At 36.6% G+C, this 16,667-nt stretch overlaps 1 protein-coding gene across 4 annotated transcripts in view; it reads right to left on the bottom strand.

The window, feature by feature from the left end:
• Positions 1-16,667, bottom strand: part of LOC106873475 (prestin) — a 210,304-nt gene that overhangs the window by 16,619 nt on the left and 177,018 nt on the right. For all 4 annotated transcript variants that reach the window (XM_052967943.2, XM_014920860.3, XM_052967944.2 and 1 more), the window contains 4 exons: positions 15,782-15,929; positions 12,615-12,728; positions 10,409-10,486; positions 7,046-7,141 (listed from right to left, as the gene is read on the bottom strand). In XM_052967943.2, the coding sequence (XP_052823903.1) occupies positions 7,046-7,141; positions 10,409-10,486; positions 12,615-12,728; positions 15,782-15,929 (436 nt within the window). The remainder of the gene's footprint in view (positions 1-7,045; positions 7,142-10,408; positions 10,487-12,614; positions 12,729-15,781; positions 15,930-16,667) is intronic.

Consider the following 16,667-nt stretch of genomic DNA (forward strand, 5'->3'; position numbering starts at 1 on the left):
TCAAAGATTCCTTGTCTTGCAAAGTTACTAGGTGACCCTGCCGATGCAGGTGCCACTTAAAAAGCATCCAGTTCACACTGTAAAGTGGTTGGCATTTGGAAAGGCATAACCATGTCAAAACTGACCTCACCTGTGCTGGTGCCACGTAAAAAGCACTTAGTCCACTTTGCGGAGTGATTGGTGCTAAGAAGGGCATCCATCCATAAAAATCTATGCCAAAATAGTCACAGAAGTATGGTGTGAACTTCTGTCTGGCCAGCTCCTGTCAAACTGTCCAACCCATGCCAGCATGGAAGGAGGAGGAGGTTGATAGTGGAATGAATTTTTGCTTCCAAATAGAAATGGATCCAGAGTCAACTGACTGCATTTCTAGATCTATTAAATGCCTCTAAATACAAATATGAAAAATTTGCTTCATTTTATATATTCATACAAAGCTTTGCTATCATCATCATTATTGTTGTCATCATTTTAACGTCCATTTATACTTGCATGAGTCAGACAGAGTTTATTGAGGCAGATTTTCTAGGGTCAAACACCTTACCTGTCACCAACTCCTCATCTGTTTGCAAGTAAAGAAATATTTCTTTATGGCCTGATATGTTCTCCCAGAATATTAGAAATGGATGACACTGCTTGTATGACAGTGACAATCATTTTTCAACTATCACGTGATGTCAAAGCAAGGACACACACACATACACACACAACAAGCTTCTTTCATTTCAGTTTCCAACTACAAAATCAAGGCTTTGCTTGGCCCGGAGCTATAGTAAAAGAAACTAGCCCAAAGTACCATGCAGTGGGATTGAACTCCAAACCATGTAGCTGTAGTTGTAAGGTAAACCTCTTACCACACAGCCGCACTTAAACTATGATCTTATGACATCACTACTTCCCTAACGTTGTTCCTAGTTTATTACCCTTCATCAGTAATGAAATACTTTAATTATACAGCAAGTGTGAAACAGTATTTAAAGCATTTACACTTAGAACTAAATCAGGTTGATTGATTTGAATATTAGACACATTTTTGACTGTTACTTCTGTTATGTAAATTACTGACATGCCGACTGTTGATAGATTTCATACAAAAGTTCTATTGTGAAGCATTTCCATAAGTTTATAGCAGTCACTGCTTTTGTAAATCAAATTTAAACTCTTTAGCACTCAGATTATTCTGTTAAATGTAATGCTTATTTATCCACACTGTTTTGAATTAATCATGCATTAACTTGTAATTTCAGGATTCCAAAAATGTGATTATTACTCATACATACCCTACCATGACATTGTAGGGTATGTATGAGTGGCCAAATCTGGCCAGTGTGAACATAAAACAGGTAGCATATATGGGCTGAATGTGGGCAATTCAAATGCTAAAGGGTTAAAGTAGGCAGTAAAGCAGAGATTGAACTGGTAAAGAAGCAAAACCTGGAATCAAAAGGCTTTGAAGTTAACCTAGCAAAGACCAAGGTTGTTGTTAGCAAGAAAGCAGATACAACTCTCTTTTCATCAGGTAAATGGCCTTGCTCAATTTGTAGGAAAGGAGTGGGAAGGAATTCCATTCACTGTACCCAGTGTAAGCCATAGACACATAAGAGATGCAGTTGAATCACAGGTAGATTAATGGATAAGGTCCACTTCATGTTTGGCAGATGTGCAGGCATAATAAGCACTAAGAACATGTGGGACTTAGTCTCGCTCAAATGCCCAACTAATTGGGTGGAGAGCTGGCAGAACTGTTAACACTCTGGATAAAGTATTTAATGACATTTCTTCTGGTTCCTTACACTGAGGTCAGATGTGCCTTTCCTCTTTTTCAAGGTTGATAAAACAAATACCAGTTGAGCCCTGGGCTCAATGTAATGGATTACCCTACTCCCACAAAATTTCTCTTGATCAACGACAAGTGTTACTGCTAATATATATCATCATCATCATCATCATCATCATCATCGTTTAACGTCCGCCTTCCATGCTAGCATGGGTTGGACGATTTGATTGAGGACTGGTGAACCAGATGTCAACACCAGGCTCCAATCTGATTTGGCAGAGTTTCTACAGCTGGATGCCCTTCCTAACGCCAACCACTTCGAGAATGTAGTGGGTGCTTTTACATGCCACCGGCACGAAGGCCAGTCAGGCGGTACTGGCAATGGCCCCGCTCAAAATGGTGTATTTTACGTGCCACCTGCACAGGAGCCGGTCCAGTGGCACTGGCAATGACCTCGCTTGAATGTCTTTTCACATGCCAGTAAGGCAACGCTGCTAACGATCACGCTCAAATGGTGCTATTTATGTGCCACTGGCTATATATATGTATATATATATATATATTTGCATAAATGCTGAACAATGAGAATGAGTGCTCAGCACTGCATTGGTGGATGAAATTTCTTTATTTGTGCATTAAGGCTACCATTTTTTTCATGTTAAGAAAATATCTTAATATCTTAACAATTTTTTAAGCCAATCACTTGGAGGAATGGTGTTCATCGCTATATATATATATATTCATAGCACCCATTATGTGGGTGTAGGTAACACTATAAGAAAATATATACCTTCGTGTTCTGCATTTATCTTAGTAGTTACTAACAATCCCAATGGGTTACTTCCACTCTGCATTCACTGATAAATGATGCTGTTTTCTTACATCATTGTTTGGATTTAGTTACATAGTCACCTACACATTTAGGTAAAGAATCAAAGAAAACATGATTGGCAGATCACAGATACTGCCTATTGTATAAAGAATTATATGTTCATCAAATATTCCCTCTAAATTTGTATCATAGATCTAGGGATAGTCTCAGATGGCTTAGTACCAAATCTGCTTTTAACACTCCTAGATAGAGGGATATGAGCAGTTAGATCAAATTAGTAAAGGTTAGTGATAACGAACATTTTAAGCTTAATGTGTTGAAATTAAAAATTTTTTCATAATCCAGTAATTAAAGTGTCATGAGTATACATATATTTTAATTTTAGGTTTATTACACATTCATCTAACATAGGTACAGGGATGGTCGTGTAGTAAATCGCTTGCTTGCCAACTACATGGTTCCGGATTCAGTCTTATTGCATGGCATCTTGGGCAAGTGTCTTCTATTATAGCCTCAGGCCAACCAAAGCCTTGTGAGTGGATTTGGTAGACAGAAACTGAAAGAAGCCTGTCATATATATTTATATATATATATATATATATATATATATATATATATATATATATATATATATATAATATATATATATGTTTGTGTGTCTGTGTTTGTCCCCCACCCACATCGTCTGACAACCAATGTTGGTGTGTTTACATCCCCATAACTTAGTGGTTCAGCAAAAGAGACCAATAGAACAAGTACTAGGCATACAAAGAATAAGTCCTGGGATCGCTTTGTTCGACTAAAGGCGGTGCTCCAGCATGGGCGCAGCCAAATGACAAAAACAAATAAAAGAATACCCTCGAATTTTTTTTTTTTTTTTTTTTTTTGCTGTGGGTATATAGAGAAATTTGCATCACGTGCAAAATTTGTTTTCTTTATGTGTACATCCACGTGAGTAACCATCAATTAAAAATTTGATTTCATAATGAAAATCATGTGAGCACATTTTTTCCCTTCCCTAGTTATAAAACATTCTCCACATGCAAATAACTTACAGGAAACACCATCTGTGACCCTCATTTGCTCTGCATTGTGACGTCGTATAATAAACATGACAGATGTTTATAACTGCCTCTTGCATCCCATAAATTTGATTAGCTTATGAAAGCAGTCGTAAATTTTCCTAATTTTCAAAATATATTTAAATACAGTGTACTTCAACAATAACATAGTAATAAAGGTGTTACAATGGTGTATTGTGATTTTAGACAATTTGGCTGCTATGTCTAGCAACCATGTAGAGCTTTCGTCATTAGTTCATTGATCAGTTTGTTGTTGTGCAACCCATCAAATCTAAACCATCCAAGGTCACACCACGTTTGACCAGTTTGCAATTAGTGACCTATGGACAATGAAGCTGTTATTTACTTTAATTATTGTATGTACAATTTGACAGCCAAACACATAGCTTTTATTATTTCTTTTACTTATTTCAGTCATTGGACTATGGCCATGCTGGGGCACAATCTTGAAGGACAACAAATCAACCTCAGTACTTATATTTTTAAAGTCTGGTACTTATTATATCAGACTCTTTTGCTAAACTAAATAATAGGGACTTAAGCAGATCAACACCAATTGTTAAGTGACTGGTGGTGGTGGGGAAAAAACACATGTTTATCCCCATCACAGATACACACACATTTATACAAAGGAGTGCTGAAAAGTTCCTGGCTTTAGGTAAAAGAAAATACAGGAGGATCAGTTAATTATAATTTTATTCAACACATTTCCCTCTCAGATTCACCCACTTATATTGCAGTGGTCCTTCTGTTTACTTAAGCCCTGTAAAAGAACTTTGAAGGTTGGACTTCCAACCAGGCCTTTCACGATAACATTTTCATCATCCAACACAAGATCACCTCCTCCAATGCCTCCTCTCCTCTAGAAAGATTTTACTTTATTGTCTTGCAAGTACTTGGTGACCCTACCAGTGCAGGTGCCACTTAAAAGCACCCAGTCCACACTGTAAAGTGGTTGGTGTTAGGAAGGGCATCCAGCTGTAAAAATCCTGCCAAAACAGTCAAGAAAGTCTGGTGCAGGCTTTGGCCTGGCTGGCACTTGTGAAACCATCCCACCCAGGCTAGCATGGAAGGCGGATGTTAAACGAAGATGATGATGATACATGTGTGTGTGTGTGTGTGTGTGGTGGGTTCCACATAACTACCATTTATCAAATACAGGGACAAGGCACTGGTTAGCACAGGGCAATAATAGAAAATACTCGCCCAAGGTGCCATGCAGTGGGACTGAACCCGAAACCACAGGGTTGCAAAGTAAGCTTTTTAACCACACAGCCACAATATCCTGATACTGTGTCTTTTACCAACATTAGAAAGAGATTTTGAATTTAAGATTTTTCAAACATGTTTCAAGTCTATTCTTGAAACTGGTCGATTTACCTAATGACTTGAAAACTTCCTTTGATAAATAATTGATTCTAATTTATTTTCGTTCTTAATTAGTTTGAGAAAGTCTACTACCAGTTGGCTATAATTCAACCTCGTTACATATGTCTTAACTAATTTATATGAATCACCTTTTTATTCTTCAATCAGTTGGTTGTCTAACAACTTGACAACCTCCCTTGTTAATTGATTTGACTGCTTTGTTTATTATTGTTGTTGTTGTTTAACCCCAGGTCAGGCCTGATCGAGTAGATCTATTACACTGGGTAACACAATTTTTGTTCTTAGCAACTATTTCCTATTTGCTTACCCATAGAAAGTATGAAAAATGGTTAATATTTCCTTCAAACAAAAACTATATTTGAAGCATCACAGCCATGTGCATCCCTCACTGCATATGGCTATGATGCTCCCCCCAATACTCCTGTTCATGATCAAAGATACACATATTGTCCGCTACTAAGGGACATGTTCAAGAGATTAAGGTCAAGCAAATGATACTCCTAGAAAATATGAAAAATGGCTGATATTTCCTTCAAACCTTGCTTTTGCTACGTTTATTCAAATCTCAAAGAAACCCTCTCTGCACATGGCAATGACGCTCCCCAACTACTCCTTCTCATGATCAAAGATACACATATTGTCTGCTACTAAGGGACCTCCTCAAGTGGTTAAGGTCAAGCAACTGACAAGCAAATCTGTGGTATTGAGCAGAATATTTGCTATAACAATATTTCTGCTTCAGCAACTCAGCGCTGAATCTGTCTGAAATGTAATGGAAAATCAGTCAGTTTCAAAACATTGATGTCCTGGTCACAAAAGCAAAGTTTGAAGGGAATAGTTGTCATTTCCTTTGATTTCTAGATGAAAGCAAATAGGGAATAACACTGGCCTAAGACAAAAAAAAAAAAAATTGTTACAATGTTATCAAAAGTATTCTATCCTGTTTTTAGCTTTTGTTTTTCAGCCATAATGTGTGTATATATATATATATATATGCGTGTGTGTGTAATAATAATAAATGCCAAAACGAATTTGTGTGTCAGTGTGTCACACTTTGACCCCCCACCTCTCACAATTCAATGACACTTCTACTATTCCTCCTGCTGGGATGAGAGTAATAGTAGGCATAGTGAGGGTGGTAGTAGACTGACAGTTGTGATGGTAATGGGGTGATAATAATAGTATGAGCTGTAGTTGTGATGGAGGTGGAGGCGACGGACATGATGGTGGTGGTGGTGGTAGCCGAGGCAGTCAGGGATGACGATGATAGTAAGCGATGTGAAAGACAGTGATGATGGAGGGAAAGGCGGCGAAGTTGAAGGTATTGATGGTGGTGGCGTCAGAAGTCTGAATGGCAGTTATGGTGTCAATGGAGGTGGTACTAGTGATGGTGATGGTTGAAGACAATCAACAGAGAGTGAGAGAGAGAGAGAGAGAGAGAGAGAGAAAGAAAGAGGTTAGACAGGAAAAACAAGACAGGAAGGATATCTGTCTGTAGAAAATGTGCTTCAACAAATTCCATTTGACCCATGCAAGCATGGAAAAATGGACATTAAATTGCAGTGGTGATGGTGCTAATCATGTGCATCATTCTGTATTTCTAAAGATAGTAAAGTGTGGAAAGAGAGTGACATGCCTGCTATTTCTAGCAGGTCAAGCTACTATAAAGGGGTTTCCACACTGGCTTAAGTTATTTCTTATTGATTTCTTTTATTGCTTGTGAAAGTTTTCATTTAGATCACCTCAAAATAGGAAATTTGTATCATAGAACCAGGAATAGTCGCAGGAAGGTTGATATAAAAAAAAACATTAAAAAAAAATGTTTTCAGGGTCTTTTATGAGGGCCACAAATTGTGTCAGATACATTACTAGGTATCACATCAAATCCTGTTGCTATGAAAAAAAAATACAAATCTGAAAAAAAGAAAAAGAAAAAAAAAGAAAACTGATTTCTAGATAACTTACAAAATCTATTTTTGAGATCCACCAGAGACGATGAAGTTCTGTAAATTGTCGGAACATTCCCTTCAATGCCACAATTATAATTGAAGCCAGAACACACTGGAATAAAAGAGAGAAAGAGAGAATTGAAATGAAGCAGGAAATTAAAATCAATTGTGCATTAAATAAAATAAAATAAAATAAATTATTTAATAATTATTTAATAGATAATTATTTAATAGATAATTATTTAATAAATAAAATAAAATAAAATAAAATAAATTGTACATTAAAACAGTGAAATGAAGAATTTGAAAGAAGTTTTACAGAGCAGTGCCAGGATATTAAACACCTTAATTCAGCCTTATAATATATGTCCCTATATTCCATACAACATACATTACCTTCTTCCAGCCCCATGATATGCACACTCTATCTCAGCCCAATAATATGCATGCACCTTCTATCTCAGCCCTACAATATACAATTCCTTCTCCCAGCCCTACACTGTTTATTCTCTTCTCAATGTGTGCATGGAGGTGCAATGGCCCAGTGGTTAGGGCAGCGGACTCGCGGTCATAGGATCGTGGTTCCGATTCCCAGACCGGGCGTTGTGTGTGTTTATTGAGCGAAAACACTTAAAGCTCCATGAGGCTCCGGCAGGGGATGGTGGCGAACCCTGCGGTACTCTTTCACTACAACTTTCTCTCACTCTTACTTCCTGTTTCTGTTGTGCCTGTAATTCAAAGGGTCAGCCTTGTCACACTGTGTCACGCTGAATATCCCCGAGAACTACGTTAAGGGTACACGTGTCTGTGGAGTGCTCAGCCACTTGCACGTTAATTTCACGAGCAGGTTGTTACGTTGATCGGATCAACTGGAATCCTCGACGTCGTAAGCGACGAAGTGCCAACAACAACGTGTGCCTTTGTCTTCCAACTCTATAATGGGCATCCTTCACTAATTTTTTTTCCTAGAACTTCCTTCATCCATCACTGTCTTTTGTACTAGCTGAAAAATCCTCCTCCTTCCCCATTTAAGTGTCTTTTTTTTTTTTTTAGTTGAATTATGAAATTATGTATAAGTTGTTCTGAGCTTATGTGTGATCCTCAAATTTCAGCACCTTAACCCATTAGGATTTAAACTGGCGATATCCAACCCAAGTATTCTTTCAGTTTTATGTTCAAAAGCCTCTCACATCCACCCTGCAATGTCATTCTAAAAATATAAAAATCACATCATCAAAAATTTCAATCTATGAGATAATGATTGCTTAATTCAAAACAATGTAAATAAAAAAGCATTATGGTTTGACAGAATAATTTGAATGCTAAAGGGTTAAGCAATTGCACAGTTTACATAGAGCCAGCCCTGAAGTTCAAGTGAGTATGATGTTTGTGAAATGTGGAAACAAAGAAGAGGTCTTTTGACAATGAATTTAAACAAAACAATGATCAAAAGAAATGGAACTGTTGTTACAGTTTAATCCTCAGGTAATCTGGTTTACTGAGCTCAGACATAATCATCCCATCTTTTATGTAATTTTATTTCCCGTCTGAAGCAAATTTTACTCCACCTGTATTGTTGATACTATTGAAAAACACCTATGTCATGCATTTTTAATCCTCTCCTCTATATATTTGCGACTTTCTGACATAATATTATGTTTCTGTTATTATGTCTACATCACTGATTAGTATTCCTAGAGTGATGGATAAATTCAGTAGTCTTTTTTGGTTTTACAATTTAAATTCAAAGCTCACTGCCGTTGGCTCTACTTCTCTTTTTCTTTGGTTGAATATAACAAGAATCAGTCAACTACTTCAATTGATTCAATTGGCTGTTACTATTACTGTCCCATCTCAAATTTTTGGCCTTGTACCTTTGTTAAAAATCATTATTATTTGATATTTAATAAGGTTTTGATGTATAATGTTTTAATTATTGCGCTTTGGAAATGATGCACAAAGAATTACAAATGACAGCTGAGCTAACAGCATTAAAATTGTTTAGCATTAATTTTATTTTATTTCCAGGATTAATTATTATTATTCTCATTGGTTAATAGCTTATATTATTCAATGAGCCTATTTTTTTCCTCCCAAGATAATAAGATGTGATTTGAAGGAGATTTATGTTCATTTTAACAGGTTGAGTAACTACACAGGTGTCCTCCCTCAGCTTTCTGACTGTAAAGCTGGAGAATTTACAATTAATTAGTATATACACCTCTTTCTCAAATTAGTATATATATCATCATCATCGTTTAACTTCCGCTTTCCATGCTAGCATGGGTTGGACGACTTGACTGAGGACTGGTGAAACCGGATGGCAACACCAGGCTCCAATCTAAATTTGGCAGAGTTTCTACAGCTGGATGCCCTTCCTAACACATATATATATATATATATATATATATATATATATATATATAAGTCCTGGGGTCGATTTGCTCGACTAAAAGGCGGTGTTCCAGCATGGCCACAGTCAAAAGACTGAAACAAGTAAAAGAGTAAAGACAATATACAATTGCAGCGTGGAAGGTGTTTATAAGCCATTTAAAATAAGACACAAAAACCATTAGATTCACTTCAACATTTAAATTCAGAGATGCAGCACAGAATTTTGTCAGTGAACAGGTCTTGGTCTCGAAGCAACGAAAATATTTTGACAAATTAAATTTAAATGTTGAAGTGAATCTAATGGCTTTTGTGTGTTATTTTAAATGGCTTATAAACACCTTCCACGCTGCAATTGTTTTCGTTCCAGCACACGATCTCAGATCAGGTCACTTGCTATGCAAGTACATCTCCGTAATATAGACATACAAATATTCGCAAATTAGTATATATGCTTTTTTCTCAAATTAGTAAATACACTTGTTTTTCAATTTAGTATAAATACCTGCTTTCTTAAATTAATATATATACCTTTCTTAGATTAGTAATACTTCTCAAATTATCTCCCTTCAGCAAGACATCCATTCCAATCCAGCTATCCTATCCATTCCAATCCGCCTCTCATCACCTGACATAAAGCCACTTCCCTAAATACAGCTCCCTGCTCAGTTAAGTAAGTTAGGGGTGGGTGGAAGCGTCTAATTTTGCAAGTCATTTTGGTACCTCACTAGTGTTTGGTTAAGTCTTCTGGTATGTCAGTTCCTTTTGAACCATCTTATCCAGGGGTTCGCAACCATTTTTTTATCTATGGACCTCTGTGATTACTATTTTATTCTGGTGGACCCCCCTCCCCACCCATAGTCATTTGCTGTTTAAAACCTTGTTTTATAGAAACTTCTTTCAAAATTCCAATGATGATGGTGATGATGATGATAATGATGATGATTACAATACTTTATAATCAAGAGGTGAAAAATTTACAACTTACATTTGGTAAGGTCCTGAACAAGGGACCAACAACAAGGAGTACTATTAGGATTAGCACCGATGAGAATAAACCAGTCACCTGCAGCAACAAAGAATTGTATAGTTAATGAAGCAGGAAAGGCCTATTTGCATTCTGGTGCTTAAAATTGCGAAACTAAACAATAAAAAAACTGGAGGAGGATTGTCAACACTGTGTTAGTGAACATAGAAGTGGTAAACATTGAAAAAGAATACACTGTAGATGTACACAATGTGGTACATCTCCAGCAATGGTAAAGATGAAAGTGGTATATGCTGTTGTGGTAAACAATTGTACTAGTATACATTAGTTTCATAAATCGCAGTAGAATCTATTTTAATAGTTAACAGTTCAGTAAACCATCAGTAGACAGTTCATCAATGAACAACACTCCAGCAAGAACAAAGATAGTGAACAGTCCAACAGTAAATAGTATAATTTTCAACAGATACCCAACAGCATACCACATCAGTAAACACTTCACCAGCAGCAAACCATACTAATAAATAGTTCACAAGTAGGATGCCACATTAGTAAACAATTCATTGGTAAACAGTTCACTAACATCATAGCACAATAGTAAACAGTTCACAAGCAACATACCACATCAGTAAACAGTTCACCATAAAATATTATCAGGTCATTAAGAATGAAATGTCTGATTTTCTTATGCATCAAGTTTGACAGTCGTCAACTCTAATGTTTTATCCTGACTATTCTTTGTTTTGCAACATTGAAGAGTTACATCATCACCTTTTGAAATGCAATTCATGCTGTTTGATTATATTGTGAGTTTTCTCTTGTAAATCAGTTTTCGTGAACCCATGGATTGATCAAAAATTCATGTTGTTTAATGTATGAGTTCCATGATGGAACCAATGCATCCCAGACAACTTGAAACATCAATGAGGTGTTTGGTGAAGATGTGGCAAATGAGTGCACTGTATGTCAATGGTTTGAGAAGTTCCTGTCTGGTGACTTTACTCTTGAAAATCAGCCCCGTGGTAGACCTGAGACCAAGGTGAATAATGAGCTGGAAACTGCAGTGGAAGCGGATACATCTCAAAGTATGCGTGAGTTAACAGCAAGGTTTGATATTTCGATTTCAGCTGTATTGGACCATCTGAAACAAATCGGCAGGGTAAAGAAGCAGAATGAGTGGGTACCACATGAACTGGACGAGCATCAAATGACATGTCATCTTGAAACTTGCTGTTCTTTGCTGTCATAGCATAAAGCAAACCATTTTTGCATCGTATTGTTACGTGTGATGAAAAATGGATTCTTTTCAACAATAGCAAGTGTTCTGCACAGTGGTTGGATAGAGAAGAAGTGCCAAAACACAGCCCAAAAAAGAATATTCCCCCAAAAAAGCTAATGGTGTCTGTTTGGTGATCTAGCGCTGGTGTCATTCACTACAGCTTCATGAGACCTGATCAGTCAATTACAGCAGATGTATACCTCAACCAATTGGATGAATTGATGAGTGAACTAGCAATAAAACAACTGAGACTGGTCAATAGAGACAAGCCAATTCTCTTGTAAGACAATACTTGACCACAAGTAGCACAAAGAACACTACTCAAGTTATAGGAACTGAACTTGGAAGTACTCTGTCATCCACCATATTCACCAGACCTTGCACCAACTGACTATCACGTTTTCCAGGCATTAGACAACTTTTTGCAACGAAAAAACTTCAAATCTGAAGAAGATGCAAAAACAGCCTTTCATGATTTCATTACAGAATTCTTAGCTTATTTATGCTGGCATAAATAAGCTATCGATGAAATGGCAAAATCGTGTTCATGATTTAGGTGCATACTTTGATTAACTGCTTTGCTTTTTGTTGAGATAAAGTAAAATAAACTTTCAGTTCAAAACCAGATATTTCATTCTTAATGACCTGATACTTCAGTATACTATATTTTGTTAAATGTAACAATGATTGAACATCTTATTAATAAACGCTATACTAGTAATCAGTTAAACAGTGAATACTATCAATAAATAATATGGTGGTGAACATAATATCATTAAAAAAAATTCCTAACAGTTAATCAGTAAACACTGCATTGGTAATCTAATCCCATTTTTTTAAATCAAAAACCTGTGAACAATGGAGTACTGTTCTTTGTTGAACAGAAAAAAAAAATAATAATAATAAACAAGGCATTTATGACTTTACCTGAGTTTTACAGCCAACATTTTCTTGGACAAGACTTCTTGAGAGTGAGACGGCACTGCAGAAGGCTGAGAAAAAGGAACTGAAGACATTGCAGAAACCATAAGCAATTAATTCCTGCAACAAAGAACAGATGTTTCACAGAACTGTTAGCAAGTGCTTCTGATATTTATGGTATTATCACATCAGTGTTACAATAAATTACTAAATACCTCTCACATAAGATTTCTACTTTCTTAAAAACAAAGAAGGCAGAGTGTCATGTAACTGGCACCCATTCAGGTGACATGCAAAAAGCCCCTTTTGAACATTGGGCCTCATGGAGGCAATGTGGCCAATGCCGGTGTCACGTACAAAGTACCTTTCAAGTGTTGGGCCTCATAGAGGCAATGACAGATCACCAAGATCTTTGGCAATATGCTGTGTTTCAGAAGAAGGTCTTTCAAGCCAAGCAAAATTGTAGTTGTGGCAGATACTAGTGTCATGTAACGAGCACCCATGCCGGTAGCATGTAAAAGCACCCATTACACTCTCAGAGTGGGTGGTGTAACAAAGGGCATCCAACTGTAGAAACCATACCAAATCAGACTGGTCAAACTATCCAACCCATGCCAGCATGGACAATAGGCATTAAATGATGATGATGATGATTCTAGACAATACCTTTACCTTTAACACATTTCAGGTACTGGAACAGCAGCCAAGCCGGAGCACTACCTTGAAGGGTTTAGTCAAACAGATCAACCCCAGCACTGATGTTTTTTCAAGAGTGGTACTTATTCTATTAGTTTCCTTTGCTGAACAGCTAAGTCACAGGGATGCAACACTGGTCGTCAAGCAATGGTTGGGTGGCAGAGGTGGGAGTGTGTGTGTGGCCCCAACACATATATAAAGACACACGAATACATATATACAATGGGCTTCCACACAGTTTCCTTCTGCCACAAATTCACTCACAAGGAATTGGTCAGCCCAGATCCATAGTAGAAAACACTAAGCCAAAGAGACACTAGCTGTGCAGTGGTACTGAACCTGAAATCACATGGTTGCAAAGCAAGCTTTAATATCTGTAAGCTAGAGGCTGAAGTGTGTTTATAAGTGACTTCCTGCCAATCATTTGAGTGGTATTTTCTATATATGATCTAAGACGTATGTATGATGTGTGGTAGCAAAGCTATCCTAGATGTAGGAGCAATACTCCATTATGAGTATCCCTGAGCTTTGTAAGGAGTCAATAATTGTTAAAGCCTGAAATATTTACTGGCTTTGAAGAGGAAGGGGCCTTCTTTTTTTTTTTGTTTGTTTTGTTTTGTGATAGAGTCTTTATTCTGTTAAGAAAGTGCCCCTATGACAGATAGTGAGGCCTAGTACTTGATGGGATCACAAGGGCTTTAGTTGAGGACTTTTCGTGTTCATAGAGGCACCATCATGACATGCAACATTTCTTGGAAACCATGCCATATCCAGAATTGTTAACAGCCATCTTTTACATGAGCCAATGAAGGGATCTCAATGTGGTCATTCACTCTACTAGAAATAGCAGTTAAAATCTTTTAAAAAATCAAACTCAACTGAAGGTCATATTAGATAACACAGTATTAGATACCTTAAAACAAAAAGAATGCTCATGACGGAACACGTATGATTAAGGAGCCATCCATTGTTATTAGTATCTGACAGCATAACTGTAAGCTGTCTGTCACTTTTGAGTTATATTGGCTCTTGCAAATAATATCAGTCTGGCTGTGTTAGCATAGAGTTGGTTGACACTTTGCACAATTGTATTAAGGTTTGTAGAAGAGTTATCAGGATTCGCATGATATAGTGGTGGCAGAAGAAGGTTTGAACACAAATTCAACATAATTCTAGGTAGTAGCAGTTAGTTTGACAGGTCAAAGTTACCAACATAGAGCAGAGTCGTAAATGCTTATAAACTTGTAAACAGGCGCAGGAGTGGCTGTGTGGTAAATAGCTTGCTTACCAACCACATGGTTCCGGGTTCAGTCCCACTGTGTGGCACCTTGGGCAAGTGTCTTCTACTATAGCCTCAGGCCGACCAAAGCCTTGTGAGTGGATTTGGTAGACGGAAATTGAAAGAAGCCCGTCGTATATATGTATATATATATATATATATATATATATATATATATATATATATATATATATATATATATATATATATGTGTGTGTGTGTTTGCGTGTCGTGTCTGTGTTTGTCCCCCCACCATCACTTGACAACCGATGCTGGTGTGTTTACGTCCCCGTAACTTAGCGGTTTGGCAAAAAGAGACCGATAGAATAAGTACTAGGTTTACAAAAAGAATAAGTCCTGGGGTCCAATTTCTCGACTAAAGGCGGTGCTCCAGCATGGCCGCAGTCAAAATGACTGAAACAAGTAAAAGAGTAAAAGAGTATGTGTTGCCCAATCATGTCAATCTACACTTGTAAGCATGTGTTGTGCCGATCTATCACAAAGAAGATCATTTGTTTGAAAAACTGGTGTTCCCAACAAGAATAGAGAATAGCAACAATAAAGTTACATATAAAAGTTCACATATATTTTGCCCTTGTCATCAGAAGTGTAGAGCTCTTCTAGTTTAAATGCTCAATAAATCAGAGTTAATAAAAACAGTATGTGTTTGTACAGAGGTTGATGAAGTACAATTTGGAACCAGTACTGTATGCAGTGAAGAACTTTGCTTTTGTTCATCCTAACATTAAAAGAAAACAAAGTTTGAATAAATGTATTCTTTTATTCTTTTACTTGTTTCCAGTCATTTGACTGCAGCCACGCTGGAGCACCACCTTTAGTCGAGCAAATTGACCCTAGGACTTATTCTGTGGAAGCCTATTACTTATTCTATTGGTCTCTTTTGCCAAACCGCTATGTTATGGGGACATAAACACACCACCATCGGATCGGTTGTCAAGCGATGTTGGGGGGACAAACACAGACATCCAAACATACACACACACATATATATACATATATACGACGGGCTTCTATTTTATGTACATTTCATTAACATAAGTTGATCATTAGTTACATAATACAGACATAACCAAATTTATTATCAAATCACCAGAGACACATAGCTTTTATAATAGAGAAGAAAAGGCATGTATTAATATCTATTTAACAGAAGATGAAGAAAACAAACAATTGTTACCTGGTTGGGGTTGATATCATAGTCATGTTTCCTAGCTAGCATTTTACACATGGACACGTTGATAGCAAAAGCTACAATAGATATGGCTATAGCATCTGTCACGACCTCGGCCAAGTAGTTAAATGGTGGTGGTGTTGGTGGAGGAATACTGAAACAACATCAGAACAAATGTGAGAAAACAATGATTGGATAAGGGGTAATTTGATTTAGTCCAAAATTGAATTTATAATTGAATTCAAGTGTAATGTTTAAATTTATGGAAAATTTTAATTTTTAATATGATTTTGCATAAAATATAATTTTCAATTATGATAAATCAATGTAAAAAATATTATTTCAACATTTACTGGGAGGCGGGGGGGGGGGGACTTCCAAAAATTGGAATGTTTTAATCTTAAGTTTAATGTGCTGAATGTTTTTAATTTTGGAATAGAGTTTTGAATCTATGGTTTAATTTGGTGCAAAATACAATTTTCAACTAAATTAAAGTGAACATTTCCAACATACTGGAAATATAATATTAAAATTTAACAAAAGAAAAATTTGTAAAATCTTTCATAAATATCACTGTACAAAAAGTGAAGAATAACTGTATATATTATTAGCAATAAAACTAACCAGGAGATAATAGGCTCATTACTGTCACCTACCACCTACCATTATTATTATTATTTTAACATCAATTTTTCCATGCTACATCAAGTAAATATGTAACACATATATCACATCTGCTTAACTTCATTCCGTTGTTATCTCACTAGAGAGGCCTCACATTCTCAGATCTTAGCCTCACATGCCTTCTCAGACATTTTTTTTTTTGGCTCTATTTGTTAGCCTTATCCTTTAACTCATGGCACATTTACACCAGTATGCATCATCCATCCAT

Source organism: Octopus bimaculoides, chromosome 5 (assembly GCF_046866305.1).
Source record: "Octopus bimaculoides isolate indiv1 chromosome 5, ASM4686630v1, whole genome shotgun sequence".
Taxonomy (NCBI): domain Eukaryota; kingdom Metazoa; phylum Mollusca; class Cephalopoda; order Octopoda; family Octopodidae; genus Octopus; species Octopus bimaculoides.